The sequence below is a fragment of the Dipodomys ordii genome, unplaced genomic scaffold, assembly GCF_000151885.1.
Source record: "Dipodomys ordii isolate 6190 unplaced genomic scaffold, Dord_2.0 Scaffold284, whole genome shotgun sequence".
Lineage (NCBI taxonomy): Eukaryota > Metazoa > Chordata > Mammalia > Rodentia > Heteromyidae > Dipodomys > Dipodomys ordii.
Window position 1 is genome coordinate 359,181 of NW_012267500.1, and position 21,073 is coordinate 380,253.

Consider the following 21,073-nt stretch of genomic DNA (forward strand, 5'->3'; position numbering starts at 1 on the left):
ACACGAAGTTAGCTCGCCGCGAGCGGGAGAGGGGAGGGCCGGCTATATTTAAAGCGTGTGCCGGTGCTTATGTAATAAGTGCGTTTTCTCCCATCCTAGGCTCCAGTTTTGCTTGCGTTCAGGTCTCAGCATCCTAGCACACAGATGGACAGCCCAACCCCCAACCCCCTCCTTTTTTTCCACCCAAAGATCCGTGGATGGTAGAATTTCTTTCTTTTTTTTTTTTTTAATGGTTGGAACAAAGAAAGGTTAATGATGAACGAACATTTTGGTTTTCTTCAGTTGATGGAGGAGGAAAAAAAAGTAGAAACTTTTCAGCCCTAAATTATCTTTATTAGCAGTTATTATCTAAAGTACCTATAATATCATGTTGAGTCGTATCATTTTTGTTGTACCTCTTTAAGGGGCAGTTTGGGAAATACGAGTGCATTCATTTTCTTGGGTACAATCAAATTTTCCATTTGTTTCCTTATTTTAATGTAGCTTTTTTTCTCTTTTAAAGCAGACATCAGCTGTTAGTTTACAGGCGTAATTTTTCTTACTGTTCAGGATGATTTGTTTGGTTTCATCATATTCAGGTCGAAAATCCACTTTCAGAAAAGTGTACACTGAAACCACTGGCTTTTCTGCCCCACAAATTGGAGTGGTAAGCATATGTAGTATATAAGACATTACTATGTGTGCTGTTTCCAAGTCTAGGGAAATCCCTCGTTAAAGTTGTTATGGTCTTGTTTTTGGTCAGCATTTATTGAACTTTTATTTTGGTGGATTTGGGAAAGAAATATCATTTTCTCTTTAGCGTGTGTGTGTGTGTGTGTGTGTGTGTGTAAGTCATCTTTGAGTTACCTTTAGTTATTTAGATTACTTCAAGAGACATGATATTGGAGTATTACTTTTCTCAGTTTAAGGAGGAAATTTTAAGACTTTGCATGGAAGGTAAAACAAGAGAAAGTTTGTATATTTGGCTTTAGATATGTCAGATCTTTAAATTTTTTTTTGTTTTTAGTGATACTACTTATTTTCTAGGACTGTTTGGTATTGCTGTGGTTTTAAGAGAACTTGCAGCTCCCTTCAACTTCATAATACGGTCTGCTGACAGTGAATCTAGGAAAATATATTAAGTTTGACCCACATATTGTAGAGTAAGTAACCTTTTTATCCCAGGAAAGAAGCCTCTATTCAAGGTATCTGCAAACAAAGCGAGCTCTTTGGAATTCTATGTGGATGTGGGTTTAGTGTGTAGAGCAGAACATAGCATAAGGTACTTACTTGAGGTGATCACTACCTGCCATGTGTATTTGTATTTTAGAAAGTTTAGACTAAGGTTTTGAAAAACAGAAGTGTCTTTTCTTTTTTGGTTTTTATGTTTTGAGTTTGTTTCCTTCATGTACTTATATGTGGCCAGCCTATCCCTGGTTTGTTACAGCATCACTGAAGTCCACAAAAAAACCCAAAAAACAAAAAAAAAATTAGTAAGTAAATAGTAGATGAGTTATTAAATGGGCATACTTAATTCCTTCCAACTTTCTTCTTAAAGGCATTTGACGCTTCATTTATCTTACCATGCTATAAAGTTTGGGGGAATCTTTCTTCTTGGATATCTGACAGGCTTAGTGACTCAAGGTTTTGTTTTTGTTGTATTTGTGAATTGGAAGTTGTGGCTGGAAATTAGGGGGAAATATGTACCATTGTTTCAGTAGCCTTTTGTAATAAAGATGATCCTTGGTCAGAATTAGAGAGAGTGCTTCCCTCCCCTCCCCTCCCCCGCCCAGCAGATCTATTTCTAAAACAGGATTATTTGGTTCATGTATTTTTTTCCTTTCGCCGTATCCCTTTAAGAGCGACAATTAATAGTCAAAATGGGCACATTTTAAAACCAGAGGGAAGACTCAAAGTTAGATGCCATAACTATGTATCACAAATATTAATTAGTAACAATTCCTCTGCCTCCTTTTTTAAAATTTAATTTTATTGTCAAGGTGATGTACAGAGGGGTTACAGTTACATATGCAAGGTAGTAAATTTCTTGTAGAACTTGTTACCTCCTCCCTAATTTTTTTTCCCATTTTCCCTCCCCTCGGTCCCCCTTTGTTATAAAAACTAGCAGCAATTTATATTAGACTATGAAAATAATATTTTTTTCAGTATAAAGGCTGTCAGTTCTGTTATCTTAGTAGTACTGATTTCCACGTGTGGCTAGTGAGTCGTGAGAAAATCTGCTATTCATAGATGTTGAAATCAATTCCCAACTAGACATTGAGCTACTACTGTGACCACCAGAGGAAGTAGCTCTTCCCTGAGGTCATTGAGTAGCTGAGAAGCGTTGCACATTGCAGCAACAATTCCTTCTTTAATACTGTCACCTTGGAGATTCTAGAAACCTTTGCAAATGTGACGGGATAGAAAGTAGGAAGTAGATTCACTGTTGCAAAGGATATTAGTGAGAATATTTTGGAATACTTTTTCCCAAGCTACCAGGTCCCTCAGTATCCTTGGATTGATTCTGGATCCCTCTCTGATACCAAAGTCTGCAGGAGCTTGAGTCTTTTCTACCTTACCACAGCTCTAGATGACTTTTTGGGTTTTTTTTTGGATGCTGGTCCTAGAGCTTGAACTCAGGGCCTGGACACTGTTATTGAGCTTTTGTGCTCAATCTTAGCATTCTACCACCTAAACCATAGCTCCATTTCCAGCTTTTTTGGTCATCAATTGGAATTTCCTGTCATCCCTGCCAGGGCAGGCTTTAAGCAATGATCCTCAGATCTCAGCCTCCCGAGTAGCTAGGATTACAGGTGTGAACCCCTTGCATCTGGGCTTTTAGATGACTTTTAACGCCTAATATGTAAGTGCTCTGGATAGTTGTTACACTATATTATTTAGGGGATAACAACATTAAAAGAGTAACGCCTAATATGTCAGTGCTCTGGATAGTTGTTACACTATATTATTTAGGGGATAACAACATTAAAAGAGTTATTACTTATTCACTACAGAAGTACTTTCTTTTCCATGGTGTTTCCAAGTTGAGGTTAATTGAATGAATGGATGCAGAACCTGTGGAGGGTTAACTGTGAAATCAGTGCCTTTCTGAAATGCAGTTTAAGTTCCTGTATGGCATAGTTTGAGATTTGGCTTTTCAGTGCATTTTTTGTTTTTTGGTGCCTGTCCTAGAGCTTGAATTCAGGGCCTGGGTGCTGTCCCTGAGCGTATTTACTCAAGGCTGGTGCTCTGCTACTTGAGCCACAACTCCATTTCCAGTTTTTGGTGGTTAATTGGAGATAAGAGTCTCATTGACTTTCCTGCCCAGGCTGACTTCATACTGCATCCTTGAATCACAGCCTCCTGAGGAGTTGAGGTTATAATAATGAGCCACAGTTCCAGACTACAGGAAGTTGTTTTTTATTTTTACAGTAGTTTTTTGTTTGGTTTGTTTTTGGATAGAAATATTATTAAGGGCTGGGAAGGTGGCTCAGTGGTAGAGCACTTGCCTTGCATGCATGAGGCTCTAGGTTCGATTCCTCAGCATATCACATAAGCAAAAAGAAAAAAACGTTGGAAATATTATTAAAAGCTGTTCCTTTAAAATTACAGCTGGGAGCCAGTTGGCTTATGCCTGTAATCCTAGCTACTCAGGAGGCTAAGATCTGAGGATCATAGTTTTAAGCTAGTCCCAGAAAAACGACCTGAGAGACTCTTACCTCCAGTTAACTAACAAAATGCCAGAGTAGAGCTGTGACTCAAGTGGTAGAGTGCCAGCCTTGAGCAAAAACACTCAAGAACAGTGCCCAGGCCCTGAGTTTAAGCCCCAGGATAGGCCGGGAAAAAAAACACACAACAAAACAAAAAATCAGAATCACGATATTTATTGTAACATTTATTGTATGTTGTTGGTAGTATTAATATACACAGATATAACAGCATTTGGATTATGGGAATAACGTGATCATTAAAAACTTATATTATTGGGGCTGGGAAGGTGGCTCAATGGTAGAGCGCTTGCCTTGCATGCATGAGTCCCTGGGTTCGATTTCTCAGCACCACATAAGCAAAAAGAAAAAAGCTGGAAGTGGCGCTGTGGCTCAAGTGGTTGAGCGCTAGCCTTGAGCTGAAGAGCTGAGGGACAGCGCCCAGGCCCAGAGTTCAGGCCCCACAACAGGATCCAAAAAAACACACACAAAAAAACTTGTATTATTGGTGTGCTGAGTTGAGCCTCTTTTCAGGTTTAACTTTTTGTGCTAGGAAGTTAGGAAAATTGGAGGGTAAGAGAAATACTGACAAATATTTAGCCATAGCTTAGCAATCTGTCACTATAATTTCCTTCAGAGATAAATGTTTTCATTTGTCCTGTAATGTCTGAAATTATTGCCAAAGCTAGAAATGTGTTTAGCTTTCTCAGCAAAATTCTTAAAAGGATGGTGACAGAGCCAACAGTCCAGAATTATCTTTGCTCTTTAAATTTTCCTATATCCACTTTGCTTGGCCTCTTCTGATTCCTTGGATTATTTGCAGCTCTATTATACAAAACAGGATAATCCTGATAACTCCTTTTCATTTTTTCCTCTTTTTTTTTAAAAAAATATTTTTTTCTCTTCATTCTTAGTATTTGCCAACATTTGCACAGAGACCTTGCAGACTCGGTGTTCAGCTTCTCCCATATGCTTGCCTGTCTGTGTAAAGGGTACCCCGATACACAGAGAACGGGTCCTGTGGTCCCCACTTGGAAGAGAATTTTAAACTAAGAGTGGGAGTGATTTAAGGATAGGATATTTCTTCTGCTTGTGAATTCATTATGAATTCTCTGGCTTGTGAATTTAGCACTCCAATTCTGTAAGTAAATAACAAAAAGGACAGGACTTGTAATAGACTAAATGTGAATTTGTTAATTTTTTGTCAGTCATGGGGCTTGAACTCTGGGCCTGGGCGCTGTCCCTGTGCTCTTCAGCTCAAGGCGAGTGCTCTACCGCTTGAGCCACAGCGCCACTTCCGGTTTCCTAGTGCTTTATTGGAGATAAGAGTCTCATGGACTTTCCTGCCCAGGCTGGCTTTGAACCCTGATCCTCAGATCTCAGCTTCCTGAGTAGCTAGGATTACAGGCGTGAGCCACTGGCGCCTGGCGAATTTGTTAAATTTTTACTCAATAGTTCAGCTTTTTTTCACTTAGTATTCTAATAGATTTGCCATCTTTTAAAAAATAATTTTGTAACTTTTAAACTTATTTGTCCTCTTTTTAGAGAGCTTATTGTATTTCAGGCAATAAAGTGAATTTTTATGAAATTAATTGGGCTTGGATGCTCTCTTAGTTTTTTTACTCAAGGCTGGTACTTTCCTATTTGAGTTATCGCTCTACTTCCAGTTTTTTTTTTTTTTTTTTTGCTGGAGACCAATCTCTTGGGTAAAAAGACCACAGGCCAGCCTGGACTGACCTTTTTTGCTTTAGTTATTTTTAAAAGTAAGCCTCACATTTTTTCCCCCTAGGCTGTTGTCTGACCTTGTATCTTCCTGTGTATGCTTCCCTCTTAGTTGGGATTACAAGTGTGTGCCATGACTTCCAGCTTATTAGTTGATATACAGTGTCCAGAACTTTTGCCTGGATTGGTCTTGAATGCCAATCCTCCCAATTTCTGCCTCCCAAGTAGCTGGGAAGCATGTGCCATCATGCCCGGACAACTTAGCGGTATTCTCATACAGGGTGGTTTGTTAAGGTCTTAGATTTGGAGTTGTTAGCTTCTTTAAAAATAAATTTTGATTTGGTCTGAGGTCATCCTAGGCAAAAGTACAAGACCTATATGAAAAGCAACTACGGCAGAGAGGGCTAGCAGGTTTGGCTCAGGTGGTAGAGCACTTGACAGGCAAGTGGGAGGTCATGAGTTCAAACCCAAGTACTGCCACAAACAAACAGTGCACTATAGCTGCACAATTTTGTATCCTCTGAAGTACTTTCCAACTTAGAGGCCTGTTAACATTTAGTTTTGCCTAAAATAGTTTAACTCACTGCTTTTCTAAATATTCTTTTAGCTCTGGGATTTTTCTTCAGTTTTTCAGAAGTCCCTTTCTTGCCTTTTTTTTTTAAATCTAAATTGAGCTCCCCAAATATTTTCTGTCAGTCCACCTTTGGTATTTCCTTCTTGGAATTTATCAGGATTTCTAACTGTGTTTGGAATTTTAAAATTTCACTGTCTCCTAGTATGGAAAAATGTCATGAGGCAGCTACTCTGTTCTCCTGATTAAGAGTACACACAAATTATGTTAAGTTTTGACAATACTGAAACATGGATTTTAATTTAAAATAGCATTTTAAATAATAAACAGACCGTCCAGGAAAAAACAAACCAGGTTTTGATCATGTAGTAGAATCCCAGGTATAGGTAGACCTGAAAGACTAATATAAGGCTGATTTCATAAATACCTAACAATAGCTAACTATGTAGCTAAGGAATTTTAGTGCCTTCTCCCTCCGTCCCCCTCTCCAGGCTTGAACTCAGGGCCTGGGCATTTCCCTGAATGATGCTCAGATCTCAGCCTCCTGAGTAGCTTGGATTACAGGTGTGAGCCATCAATGCCCATTAGTTTTTATGACAATCCTTTAGATTTATAAAATGATAGCAAATATTATTTGTGTTGACTTACATTGTGCTTTCTGGATTTTAGGTCTGTCCCAAGTGAAAAAAAAAGAAAGAGAAAAAGCATGGCTGCAAAGGAGAAGCTGGAGGCAGTGTTGAATGTGGCCCTGAGGGTGCCCAGCATCATGCTGCTGGATGTCCTATACCGCTGGGATGTCAGCTCCTTCTTCCAGCAGATCCAGAGAAGCAGCCTCAGCAACAACCCCCTTTTCCAGTACAAGTATTTGGCTCTCAATATGCATTACGTAGGTATGTGTCTGCTCCCTCTATCTGACCTGCTGAGAGCATTCAGATGCGTGTCTTTGCACATTATCCATTTGGGTAAAGTAAGCTTCAGTTACATTGCTGTTACTGTGATTAGGAGTTGGGCCAATCTTGTTTATGGCTTTGTTTACCATGGCATGTAAATTACTAGGACTAGAGGAAAGTAGGTAGTGTTGGATTTGTTTTACTAGATAAAACTCGTAAAGCAAGAGGAAAAAGCCTTTTATAGTGTGGTAATTGTGTTTTTGGTGGTCCTGGGATTTGAACTCAGGGCTTCAGGCTTGCCAGGTTGGGATCTTCTGCATGACCCGTGCCTTCAGCCCAACAGTTTGGTGTTCAATATGATAAAACATAAATAATGATAAATACTTTTCAAATAACTTTTTTATTCTGATTTGTCCTTATTTTAGGGGTTGGTTATGAGTCAGAAAGTAAGTTTTGAAAAGTAAGTTTTTATTCCTGAGACAACCTAATCTATTAATAAAGATAAAATAATCATTTTAATTAAATGGAATTTGGGAAATAGTAGTACAATGCAATTATTTCCTCCCTTACAAAATACTCCTGGGATTATAGTTGATATGCTTTGAGGTTAGTAGTAAAATTAATAATGAGAGATTAAGGACATTAAAGGCAAGAAATGCAGACCCAAAGTAGATAAAATTCACCCAGAATAAAAGCATCCTTAAGTTTAAGCTAGTTTTTTGTTTACCTGTAACAAGTACCACATTTTAAAATTAACATTGTTATTACAAACTCCAGACCTGCTTTGAATGTTGTATTATAATTGTTTTAGATTAATATTTTATTGGAATTGCTTACCACAAAGTACATCTTTCATAAAATTGTGAATGATTGTCCTGTTTCTGTGAGATTATTTTAGAAGAGCTTTTTGAGTTTACAACTGAGCTGTCAGAACCCTGTTCAGCTGTGATTGCACTGTGGAAGCAGAATATCTGGACTTAATTATATGCTGTTCATTTAGCTCATCATTATCAACTTGGCTATGGGTTATTTGGTCCATTCTGAGTGATGCATGCTTACCCAAAACAGTGAATATGATGTATTTATTTATTGCCAGAGCTTGAGCTTCAGAGCCTTGTGCTTCCTCAGTTTGCTTTCTCTGCTGATGTTCTACCACTTAAGTCATTCCTTCCACCCTACTTTTTGCTGGCTAATTTGAGATGGAGTCTCACAGACTTTTCTGCCTAGGCTGCTTTCAAACCACAACTTTCCATATCTCTGTCTCTTGAGTAGGTAGGACTACAGGCCACCAGTGTGCAGCTTTAGTGAATGACATTTTGGGGAGCAAAAGCAGTTGAGCTGCTTTGCTGAGGGAGAAGGAAAGGACCTGAGTGTGTATTGTTGAATCTAACCATTTAAGTGTCTCTATCTCATAAATACTGAGCTATTATGTGTATTCATTTAGAATAAGAAATGAGGTAGGTTTTTGCACACATAGTAGGTTCCTGGTAACATATCTGGAATGTATGTCAATATTTGAAGCAATAAATAAATTCATTGTGCCAGATTGTTTTATATAGAGAAAAACAGTTATTTAGAGACCACATTAACAGAGGTTAAGAAATCCACATCCCAGAAGCACAGGGAATAAGGCTGCTGCTCAGGTGCAAGACCTGAGATGAGCCTCAAGTCTTGGGTTTGACAGGTAGTCAGATGCACATTTCTTTAGAGTGATAAGGTGTGTGTGTGTGTGTGTGTGTGTGTGTGTGTGTGTGTGTGTGTGTAAGAAAGAGGGAATTAAGATAGGTGGGTAGAAAATAGAAGCACTGACTGTAGATGGTTTGAAACATTTGTCAGTGGAATGTGAAAGATGGGCATAGGAAAAGGAGAAAATTACTTTGAAGAGCAATGTTTACTTGGTGGCTTTCTCCAGGGTGGGGAGGAGCCCTGCACATCCTGTGAAACAGATAGACTGGTGTCTGGTGGAGTGATTGGAAGACACAGGAGAGAGAGAATGGGTCTTCAGGAGTTGGAGGATTATGATGGTTAATCACGAGGAACGGGAAGCCTAGAGAAACACAGGATGACATGTAGTTCTTCTTTGGGGAGCCAGAGTGCATCTTTGTATGCTATATTTGCTTTTGAGGTAGACAAAGTCTACACTGTAATCAACAAATGTCATATATTCTCAATTAAAACTCAGAGGTACTATGATACTGAATGAACTTTGGTAGTAAATACCTAATGGGAAAATAATTGTTTCATACTCCTAATATAACTAATTGGGAGACTAAATTAGAAGCATTTTTTAAACTTATATCTCTCTTAATTTGTGCTGCAGGTTATATCCTAAGTGTTGTGTTACTCACCCTGCCCAGACAGCATCTGGTTCAGCTGTATTTATATTTTCTGACTGCCCTGCTCCTCTATGCTGGTCATCAAATCTCCAGGTAAGCACGTGGCCCCATTTTTGATATAGGTGACTAAATTCAAGTTTCCTTATGCCATTGTAGCACTGTTGAGAAGGCTATGGTGTGTACCTCAAACAGATTTTATTCATCCATGTTTTCTAAATAAAGACTATCATTCAAGATTAATACCTGGGGTTGTGTTCACATTTTACTCTTGCAAAATATAAAATTCAAATGTGATATAGGGCTTATGGTTATGTTGAAAGATTCCCCAGAGCCTCTCTGTAGTGCCTGAGAAGGGAATTTCTTAAGTCAGGCTGTGGGAACACCCGAATTCCTATAGTCTATTTTCTTCTATCACTGGAAGTCACCCCACAGTGTATGAGAATCAGAAAAAGCCACTACTTTATAAGATTGGATGATTGATAGAGATTAATCAGTATAACTTTGAGATTAAAGACAGAGTGACTGATAGATTAATCATTGTAATCATTGTAGCGTTGAGTTGAATTGTGTAACTTAGAACTTCTGCCTCTTTAGCAATGATATCCATTTGCCTGTGTCTCCTGGACCTAAGTTTTAGGACCCAGGTCTGTCAATAAATGTGAGCTTCCTGTCTTTTGAACAGAATGTTAAAAAGTTGAACCAGTGGCTCACACAGTTCATATCCTAACCCTGTCAAATTCTACTCATATGATATGTATGGTTTACATAATTTCTTATATAAGAATGCTCTCTTTTCTTAATGATGAAAATGGGGAAATATAACTATTTCATAGGTATAAGAAATAATATTGTGAACTCTTTTTCCTGACTTTATGTGCATCACCTTTATAATTACAATAAAAAATTGGAAAAAAAAAGTTCAACCAGAAGTGACACTATAAATATAATAGGGCAACTCCAAGTTTTGGAGGTATAATTTCTTCTAAAACTTACAGTTCATGACTTACTATTGAAATGTACTTAGTATAATGAAATAACACTCCAATTCTGTGAGGAGTGACAGTTGCCTTACGTATAGAAAAGGTAATAAGAGGTCTAAACCACAGGTTTTAGTGTAGGTATGAATTTAATCTTAGAAATAGCATTTTTATGTTACTACAATTGAGTTTTAGAGAATCTTAATTTTTTTTCTTCTGATTATAAAATTATAATGCTTACTGCAGATAATTTTTGGGAAATAATAGAAGACTAGAAAGACAGTAGCAAGCACTTGAATTATATCATGCAGGGATAGACCTGTGATTCTTACGGTCTGTTTAGTTCTTTCTTACCTTTGATTTCTCAGCTGTATGGTGCAGACAAAAGAATGACAATAACTACTAAGCAACCACTAGCTCTTGTACCCTCTGGATGCATGACCACGATCTTCCCTAATATCTGCATCTCAATCCCCTAGTTTTTTCAAGAAACTTCATTGTCTCACATTTGTCTACTCCCTTTCTACCTATTTTATTTCCTCTGTACAGGATGCTACCTGCAGTGGTGGTTTTCTTTTAAGCTTCTACTGTCTTCCATTCTCCTTGCTCAGGTCATGTCCCCTGATGTTGCAAAGTCTATTCTGTCTGACTTACCCTGGGTTGCCTCTAATCCTCACAATGCTCAGTCCAGGCAGTGCTCTGCTCAGAAGTGGAGCACTCACCCTTGTCATTTTGCGTCACACATGGATGTCCCCAGGTTGATGATGTAAAGCTTTCTAGGAGTTTACTGGCTGGTACTGACATAGACAACATAATGCCCTTCCCTAGGGACCACTAGCCAGAATCCCAGGCACATTCCATTGGCAATTCCTGGACACCTCTGAATCTCTTTTCAGGATCAGCTTGGAGACACTTCTCTATCCTTATTTACTCATTCTTTTAATTGTTATTGTAAAGGTGAGGTATAAAGGGGTTACAGTTATATAAGTCAGTACATTTCTTTTTGGATAATGTCACCCCCTCCTTCTCTCTCTCCCAGTTTATTCATTCTTGAACAAAAGTGGCAATTAGGATCTAGGCTCTAGAGTCTCTACTTTTTTTTTTTCCTAGTACCAAGGCTTGAACTTTGGGCCTTACCCTCTCACTTAGCACTGATATTCTGCCAGTTGAGCCGTGCCTCCAGTCTAGCTTTTTTGCTGATCAATGGAGATAATCTTGTGGATTTTTCTGCCTGGGTTGGAGTCTAACCACAGTCCTCACATTTCAGCCTGAGTAGCTGAATTATAAGGATTATAGGGGTGGGCCACCAGTGCCTGCTTGGAGTCACCGTTTCATTGATTGAGGGAGTGTCCAGGCTCCTATTCCCCATGCAGATAGTTCTTGGATGGATGGTTAAATGGTCAGATGACTTGGGTTCACAGGGCAGATGATGGATTCATTACTCTGTGACCTTGGGTGTCACCAGAAAAACAAGCCTTAGTTTCCTCTCCTGTAAAGTGGTGTTCATATCTGCAGGAGTGATTGTTAAGTTTCAATACGATAAAGTTGTTGACTTTGAAGGCAATGGTACTGGGGTTTGAACTCGGGGCTTAGCATTTGCTAGGGAGATGATAGCCTACTGCTGAGCTAAGCCTCCAGCTCTGGTGAATTTTTTCCACTGCTTATATATGCTATTTTTGATAATGCAGCAATGCTGTATGAGGATTTGCTTGTGTTAGTAATTAAAAAAATGATTTTAAATTGGATGCTTGTGACTCATGCCTGCAATCTTATCTTACTTAGGAGTCTGAGAATGAAAGGATAATGGTTTGAGGGCAGTCCCCACTGAAAAATTCAAGAGATCCCTTGATTGCTGGGAATAGTGGCACACCTGTCTTCTTAAGCTAAGCGGGAGGCTGAGATTGGGAGGATCAGAGTTTGAGGCCAATGTGGGCAGGAAAAAACTCCTCAGTTCTTAGCTGAGTGCAGTGGTGCAGACTTGGTCATCCTAGCTATGAGGGGAAACCTCAGATAAGTAGATCTCTGTCCAGCCATGTGCCAAAGCAGGAAAATAATTGGAAATTTCATAAGCTCTCGGAAACCTGGGTATCTGCTTTTCCTAAAGACATGCATTCTCATAATGCAGCTGATTAAAATGAATCTGAGAACTTGTTAGGAATTTGATTGTAAAATAGAATATAGCTTGCACTGTGGAAGAATTAAACATTAGAAAATCTATGGTGTCTCTCAGTGTAATCCAAGCTTTTAATAATAGTGTTCTAATTGAACTGATTAGAATTTGATAACTCACATTCCTTAATTTTTAAAATTACTGAACTCTGCTTTTCATTATGAATGATGGAAGGAATTTATTTTGCAGTATGAATCCCAGTTTATAATTGGGACTGTCTAGAGCTAAGGGAGAAAAAAAAAGAGCAAAACTGTGTGTGACACATCATTCTTATGGGGCTCTTGGCCACAGTTCCTACTCACAGTTGTGTTTTTCTGTATAAGTTTTAAACTGCAGTATCTTCAATTATTTATCTTATTGTTATGTTTATGAATCAGCTTATCAGTTTTGAATGTCTATGACCTGAATTCAGTGTCTGCTGCACTGTGGATAATCCTGGCTTAGGAGTGTGTAAGCTTGGTTTCAAGTGAAAAACTTTCCCAAGGGGTTGTTTATATATAAAATTCAACTAACTAGTGCTCATTTAATGAAAAACATGTGTGATTCTAAGCTGTATGTCCAGAGCTTCTCTGTCTTGGAACCATTCATATTATAACTTTGCTCATTCGTTGTCATGCAGACAAACTATCACTACCTGTCAGCATTTTAGACTACTGAAAAGTGTCCCTAAATATTGTCACATGTTATCTCCTGGTTAGCAAAGATGTCCTTAGTTGAGAACCACTACTGTAGTTAACAGGAGTTGTTAGCAGGATTTTTATCATTTATGTACTTCAATATCTAGGTGCGAAGTCCAAAAATAACTGTAGAGAGAAGCAGGGTGTGGAAACAATTTAATTAAACTCTGGTAATTCAGGTGCCAACACTGTGCTATTGTGTGTCGTGTGCGTGCGTGCGTGCATGTGTGTGTATCTAGGTACTCAAATCTTAGGATCTATGATCTCTAGTGTTGTAGAGCTTTATGTTTGCTCATATTTCAAGAGATGACTTGGAGAATTCCCTGATTTGTTTTGTGTGAAAATAGACTGGTTTTTTGGAATTAGCATCTTTGGAAAGCTTCCTGGACAGTGTAGATTGTCTTTAGGTATTCCCAGGACTGACTCATATTGTGTAAGAGACTGTTGTGCAAAAGTCCTTCATCACTCGGTGGAGTAAGTTCCTAGTTTTATTGTTGTGGTTCCTTCATTTTTGTAACTTGTATGCTTCTTTTTTTTTTTTCTTCTTCTTTTGGTCCGTCGTGGGGCTGAACTCTGGGCCTGGGCACTGTCCCTCAGCTCTTCAGCTGTAGACTAGCGCTCTACCACTTGAGCCTCAGTCCCACTTCTGGCTTTTTCTGCTTATGTGGTGCTGAGGAATCGAACTGAGGGCCTTATGCATGCAAGACAAGCACTCTACCACTGAGCCACCTTCCCAGCACTGTGTATGCTTCGTTATAGCAAGAGTTTTTCTGATTGTAAGCTGTCCTTACGGTCTTTTTCATAAGTTGTATACATTGCCTATGCCCTGGGGGGTTTGGTTAGAAGAGATGGGTGTCACAGGGGATCAGAGGAGAACATTGTCAGAGTGTTTAGTCTGTTCATGCTTAGGGTTGATTGTCAGCATTCCACAAGTTACAGAAATGGAAAAATATTTAAGAAGAAAATACTCGGTCACAAGTAGGATGGCTAGAATTCTTGCTACTGAACAATTTAATACATTTTGCCACTTAGATTTTCTAAAGTGAAAATGACAAACAGCTCATTTCTTTGTATAAAAAGTAATCATCAAGTATTACGTTAGAATTTCCTGTTACTATCACCTAATTTTTTTCTTTTTTTTATTGTGAAAATACTGTACAGAGGGGTTACAATGATATGGGCAAAATAATAAGTACCTTTCTTATCAAGCATTGTAGCCTCCTCCTTTGTTTCCCCTTCCCATCCCTTCCCATCCCCCCCCAATCCTCTTCCCCTCCTCCCCCCCATATCACCTAATTTTTAAATTAAAGATGACTCATGAATTTTGGGTAGCCCCTTCTCTGGATTCTTCTTATTTATATGCTTAAAAATTACATTTAACTTTATTTACTAATTTATTGAGAATGAGTCTATCATTGGGACTGAATAACACCCTGGAACATATGTAAAGTGAATACTGAGATCTATGTTAGCATCAGTCCTTGTACTTTAGTTCTCCACAGATTGGCATGTGGTGCCTACTGAATAATTTTGCCTTCAACACAGTCACTACCCAGGTTCTGGGGCCAACTGTCTTTATTGGGGGATGGGACCTACTGGCCTCAAATGGGGAGTTCTGGAAACAGGTGATTGAGCTGGGGGGTGACTTGGAAAGATGTTGATTTCTGGGCTGGAATGATTGGTGCACAGATCAGGCTGGGCAGCAACAGGGAAGGTCCAGGTATGGGGAGAGCCAGAGCTCTTCCAGCATCTACTAGGGCACTGGAGAAGGAGTGTGGTGTGATAGTGTGTGTGGGTGGAAGTTGCTCATCTTCAGGGTTGTGGTTATGGCCTGCAGGTTGACTGCTTACTCTTCTGGAATGTAGAACTTCCTTTGTGCCCCATGGTTCTAGAAATCACAAAGTAATGAGTATACAGAATGAAGAAGACTTAAAAAGAATATAAAGGGAAGGATTCGAAAGGTAAAGAGAAAGCTGAAAAAACAAAGGCTGGAATAAAAGGTTGGGTAAGAGAAAATAGTTACATTAATACCTGTATAATAACCCTGTAAAGTAGGTAAAATAAGTATTTAACATAAATTAAAGTAGAACTTCTTAGATGAAAAAAGAACCTAGCAAGAAAAAAGAATAAAAGTTGGAATTTTTAAAGAGAGCTGTGGACTTAATTTTTTTAAAGACAAATATAAAACCTTTGTCAGCCTCCCAGCACTTGGTATTTATTTTTATAGCATCTTTCACAGCTGTAATTAAGTATTTGTAAGGGCAAGTCTTGCTCCTGGCCTAGTTTGTAAGCTGTGATGCAGTGAACGTGGCTTTTCTACCGCATCCCCTCAGACCCTGGCAACTCTGTACAGCAAACTCAAAGTTTAGGCCATGGTAAAAAGCTTAAAAGAAATACAAGCTTTTACAAAGAAGATAAACTGAAGACGACCATGAAATAATTAAGGAATAGTTCAGCAGTAAGAAATTGTAGAGCAGTGTTGGGTTTGCTAAATTATAATAAAACATTTAAGAGGAAAAGTGATAGAATGCTTGCCTAGTATGCATGAAGCCCTGGGTTCGATTCCTTAATACCACATAAACAGAAAAAGCCAGAAGTGGCGCTGTAGCTCAAGTGGTAGAGTGCTAGCCTTGAGCAAAAAAGAAGCTCAAAGACAGTGCCCAGGCCCTGAGTTCAAGCTCAGGACTGGCCAAAAAAACAAAATCAGAGTTGAGGTGATACAGCCAGAGACCCTGCTCTGAGATCTCCTTATTACTGAGTGCTCCTGGGATCCCAAACTTTTCAACTGAGGTGCAGTTCATGTAATAAAAATCCCAGCTCTTTGATTTTTCAAGTGGCATATAGAATTCATGGAGCCTTACCTTTATCTAATTCCAATACACTTTATGACGCCACAGTAAAACTCAGGATCCTTAGGTGCATACTCCCTCCTGCCCATCTCCCTGTCTTGACAACCATAGTTCTGCTTTCTGTCTTCCAGCTTTCTTTCTTTCTTTTTTTGGGGGAGCGGGGGGGGGGCGGTCTGGTCGTGGGGCCTGAACTATGGGCCTGGGTGCTATCCCTCAGCTTTTCAGCTCAAGGCTAGCACTTTACCACTTGAGACACAGCGCCACTTCCAGCTTTTTTTTCTGCTTATGTGGTGCTGAGGAATCGAATACAGGGCCTCAAGCTTGCAAGGCAAGCTCTCTACCACTGAGCCTCCTTCCCAGCACCTTCCAGCTTTCTTTTATACTCTTCTCTGGACCCCATTTTATCTGGGCCTGTTGGGAGGGATGTGCTGTGGTGACAAGAAACATTTGGGCTTTGGAGTCTCAGCACTGGAACTGTACCTAGGTAGTGTTGGAACTCTACATTTATTTCTTTAATAACATTTCAGAGACTAAGTATTAATAGTTTTGGTATGCATAGTTTGTTTTAAATTTTGTAATTCTTAATTAGTTTCTATCCTAGAATTGTATAAAATTGTTAGTTACATTAGATGATACTAAAATAATCAGAAATTTCAGTGTTATTTGCACATACAAACATTTGTGCCTCTTTACCTTACAACAAGGTTACTCAGCCATCATATGATTGACATATTAGACCAGACAATCCTCCTGTACATTGTAGAATGGTTAGGCTTCATTTACGAGGCATCAGCAGCAGTTTTCTCTCCCCCCCCCCTTTACTTCCTCCCCCGCCCCCAGGTGTAAAAACAAAAATATTTCTGATACTGCAACATGTCTTCTGTTAGAAATTGCTCATAATTGACAAATGCTGATTAAAAATCTTCCATGTGGCCGGGTGCTGGTGGCTCACACCTGTAATCCTAGCTATTCAGGAGGCTGAGACCTGAGGAACACAGTTTGAAGCCAGTCCAGGCAGAGAAGGCCCTTTGAAACCTTTACCTCCAAGTAACCACTCAGAGCCCAGAAGTGGTGCTGTGGCTCAAAGTGGTAGAGTGCTAGCCTTGAGCAGAAGAGCTCAGGGACAGTATTCAGACCCCAAGTTGAAGCCCCACAACTGAAAGAAAAAAAAGTTTCCTGTTGAGGAGTTGCTGTGTCTTCTATCCTAAGACATTGAATATGTTGTGTAGTAGAAGTTAGCAGAAAGGAGACTTGCTCCATCACCTGTGGAACTAGTCATTCTCAGATTTTTACATTTATCCCTCAGACTATTACACTGTACCTACTCCTTAAATATTTGTAATTTTAGTTTTAAGTTTTGAATGTTTAACAGTACTCTTTCACTTGAACCATTCTTTGATTATGCTATGCTAAAGGAATCCAAGTTGGTTGCCTAACAGGAAGTAATTTTGTGGAAAAAGTAAACACAGAATTTGAGTGTGTTTTGAAATACTTGAAACATACAAATTATTTTAAGTCATAATGCAAAAATATTCAACAGTTGAAGGGGAGCAGTTTTTAAACCCAGATTTTTTTCCTTCGGTGTTAGAAAAACTTAGGATAATTGTCTCCTAGAAAGCCCACTTAACTTACTGCTAATAATTCTTTTTGTGTTTCCTGCTTTTTTAAAATTATTATTGTGAGAATACCATACAGAAGGGTTATAATTACATGGGCAAGTTAGTGAGTATGTGCTTCCTACTTATACTTTCTCAAGAGTGTAAAAGGCTCCTGTGTTTCTATTTAAAGCTTACTTCTTCTCAGCCATCACATGTTAAATAAACTACATTTAAAAAGCAACATTTTGTATGACCTAATATTTGTTTCAAAATAAATATGTAGCCTAAGTACTGTAATTCTTGTTATATATTCCGTGTCGATTTGAAAATAGCATTTTTTTAAAGCAATATCTTGCTGTGAGCTGAGTTTTGTAATTTGTTTGAGATTTGGAATATAATTGGGGACAGACTTGGGTGGTGGTGGGGGGGCTAAGACAGGTGGTGGTAGAGGCAAGCCAGAGGGGGAATTTAATGTACCATCACTAGATAGTTTCAGTTAAGGAGGGATTGAGAGACATTGGCTTTTTATTGAAATACTGAAAAGGCCATGGGAAGAAAGGCAGTTCTACTAGTAAAGCTCTGGCAGCCATTGCTACCTAGTAAAATTCAACTTCAGTTCATTGTGTCTGTATTTCATGCATTGAAGGAGATGAAGGCCATGACTATGTAGTTCTTTGTATCTGGGCCTTCCCTTAGGTACAGAAAGAACAGTATTAGCATAAGCTTTTATGAGACTACTGCTTCTCTTCCCTCATCCAGTAGGTTAATTATTTTTTTTCCCCCTTTAGGGACTATGTTAGGAGTGAACTGGAGTCTGCCTATGAAGGACCAATGTACTTAGAACCTCTCTCCATGAATCGCTTTACCACAGCCTTAATAGGTAGGTACTGTTAATCCAAATGTAAGTCGAGTCTAGCCAGTCTAACTGTCTTACAATGAAAGTGGTACTTAGGCTCTTGAAAATTATTCAAACACTGGAAATTTATTCATGGTGACTCTTTTCATGTTTTCTTCCTCTCCCCTTCCTTCTATCTCCCGTCCCCTTCCCTCCATCTCCCCTCCCCTCCTCCCTCACGTTCTCTCCTCTGTTCCCTTCCCTCTCTTCTCTTCTTCCTTTCCCTCCCTGCAGCATTCAGTGCTGGCTGTTGGAGTTGTTGTGGGTTTCTGTGGGCTGACTCAGGCCTACAGAACCTAAAGCTGCACAGTCACAAGCTCATCACGTGTGGCTGCTGAGCATCTGAAATGTGCTCCTTCCAAATTAAGATGCACTGCACATGCAGACTACACACCCAGTACCCACTTAGTTCAAAGCAGGGATGCAGAATGTCTTTTTAATTTTTTTAAGTATGTATTAAATATGGTTGATATTTGGAGCACACTTGATGATGTATTATCATGTATTAATGTTTACCTCTTTTTAACTTTTAAGATGAAACTACTATATATTTTAAGTATATATATATATATATATATATATATGTATGTGTATTTCATTATATTTCTCAAGTAATAAAGAGCTAGTGAAGGGCTGCCTTTTCTTCCCATGTCAGGTGATTCTAGAACACAAATGCCTGTAGGAGTTCCCATGTTAACTAATTTGTGAAGGCAAAGGAGTTTCCTGAAGGGTAGAAAGGAGTCTCAGAAACCACATGGGATTTTCTTAGGGCCTGTTCCAGAGGATCTCTAGAGTGAACCTGTGTTGAACTTTGAGATTCTCAGGAACTAAGAATAGAGCCAAAAGCAGCCAGTGGGAAGTACGTGCCAAGCACCAAGGATACTGCAGGGTAGAGAGCCAGGGTGATGGGGTTAGTCCTGGGAACCCATAAAAGTGCCCAGGGAAGGTTAGTTTTGCGTGTCTCATATCTAGAGAGCAGCAGTTCCACATTGTTGTGAGCATAGCCAAGTAGGAACTATCCTACGCCTACTCCCTTCTCCTTTCTGTGCCTGCTCTGGTCCTCGGTAAGCCCAGAGGAGAGGAAGATGTTCCTAAGAAAAAGGGAGAAGCCAGCCACAGTTGGCTTTCTCTTGTGTAGGTTTTCTGTCTGTAGTACAGTGCGGGAGGGAGGGGAGGGCCTCAGTGAGACATGTCTTAACTCCAAATTGGTTTCACAGTTTGGGTATTATTAGGGGAGCACTGTGAAACCAAAGCTAGACTTGCCTCAAATTGCATTAAGTGCAGAAGAACATACCTGCTTTCAGAAGATAGCTAACTTTCAGAAGATAGAGGGAGAAAAAGTGTTACTTTAAGACTCTGTCTTCTAAATTAGTGTGTCTAATAATGGTAATATTCTGTTGTAGAAATATTTGCTAGGTTAGAAAATTATAAAAAAAAATTTTGTGTGATGCACATACCTTTACACACATTCCTTAAATCTTAGTGGCTTGTAGCCACTTTTTACTGAGAGTCCTCTAATAAGGAAGTGAAATATCCATAAACTAATAAGTAACATTTTCTTCTTTGATTTTTAAGTATGTGCTCTTTTTTCTCTTCTATTTCAGTAATAAACTTTTCATGAAAACCAGAGTAATTAGAATATGTCATGATTTCTCAAGGTTGCACACTTCTTAGGGAAACTTAATAGTAGCTTCTGAAGCCATAGGGTATATTGTGACTTTGATTTATCCAGGATTACCAGTTGGGATAGGCACATTAGAAGCAAGCAGCTTGTTCTCTGGGAGCTGCAAGGGAGATTCCACCAGCAGTGACTAACACTGACAGTGTGATCCTTCCTTCTTTGACCTGCATAGAATGAGCAGTCCTCTCAAAGAGAGTATGTCCTGTGAGTCATGTTCTTCATAAAGAAGATAAATGGACCCTGTAATACCAGAACTGAGCTCTGCCTTTGCTGGCTGGCATAGATTTCTGGGAATTTGAGAGTTTAGAGGAAGTTTATGTCATGAGGAATAAGGAAATTTTAAGTGCCAAAGCTCTGAGCACAAGAAAGTAAGATTGCCAAAATGGGTTTCCTTTGAGCCTTTCAAAGAAATATGTTTGTGTTTATTCACCAAAACCACTACAATTTTATGATGGAATCACTTTCTTTTTTTATAGTCCAGGACAGGTAAAAATGGAGTGTCTTTGCAGAAGAGCTGCATGGGAACAGTAGCAACTGAGTTACTATAAATGAATCAGACATTTAAAAAATACTTTTCTCCATGTTAGATCTGCTGTTAGAAATGTGATGAAGGTTGGTGCAGATTTATGCTGCTGTTTTCGAATCATGCTGAAGAAATAGTAGTCAGATTTACAGAATTCTTCACACTGAAAGTTATCTATCAGACAGAAACACAGATCTCCCAGTGTACTGTCTGGGAGGTCTCTGTCTCAGCAAAGGCTGAGAAGAGAGGGGAGACACAAATAGGAAGCCTGCGGTGTTGGCAAGGGCAGTGTGAGCACTGGATCTAAAGGAAACCCATTGCATTACAACGCACAACTGTCTAACTCTCCAGAGCAAATAAATAGCAAAGCAAGGGAAAGAGCGATAGTCACAGCAGCACTACAGTCATGAGAAATGTCAGGATTTGGTCTTGAGGTATTTGATTCTTTATTATTTTTGCCTTCATTACAGTAGTGAACCCAAAATGAATGCCATGTGC

At 39.1% G+C, this 21,073-nt stretch overlaps 1 protein-coding gene across 2 annotated transcripts in view; it reads left to right on the top strand.

Annotated features, from left to right (window-relative positions):
* Positions 1 to 403: 403 nt before the first annotated feature.
* The window catches only part of Rnf145 (ring finger protein 145), a 34,450-nt gene continuing 13,780 nt past the window's right edge, over positions 404 to 21,073 (top strand). Inside the window, exons 1-5 of one of the 2 annotated variants that reach the window (XM_013036403.1) lie at positions 404 to 646; positions 1,007 to 1,142; positions 6,649 to 6,869; positions 9,190 to 9,298; positions 18,265 to 18,356. In XM_013036403.1, the coding sequence (XP_012891857.1) occupies positions 6,686 to 6,869; positions 9,190 to 9,298; positions 18,265 to 18,356 (385 nt within the window). In that variant the 5' untranslated portion in view covers positions 404 to 646; positions 1,007 to 1,142; positions 6,649 to 6,685. The remainder of the gene's footprint in view (positions 647 to 1,006; positions 1,143 to 6,648; positions 6,870 to 9,189; positions 9,299 to 18,264; positions 18,357 to 21,073) is intronic. The other variant, XM_013036404.1, reaches the window with a different exon arrangement.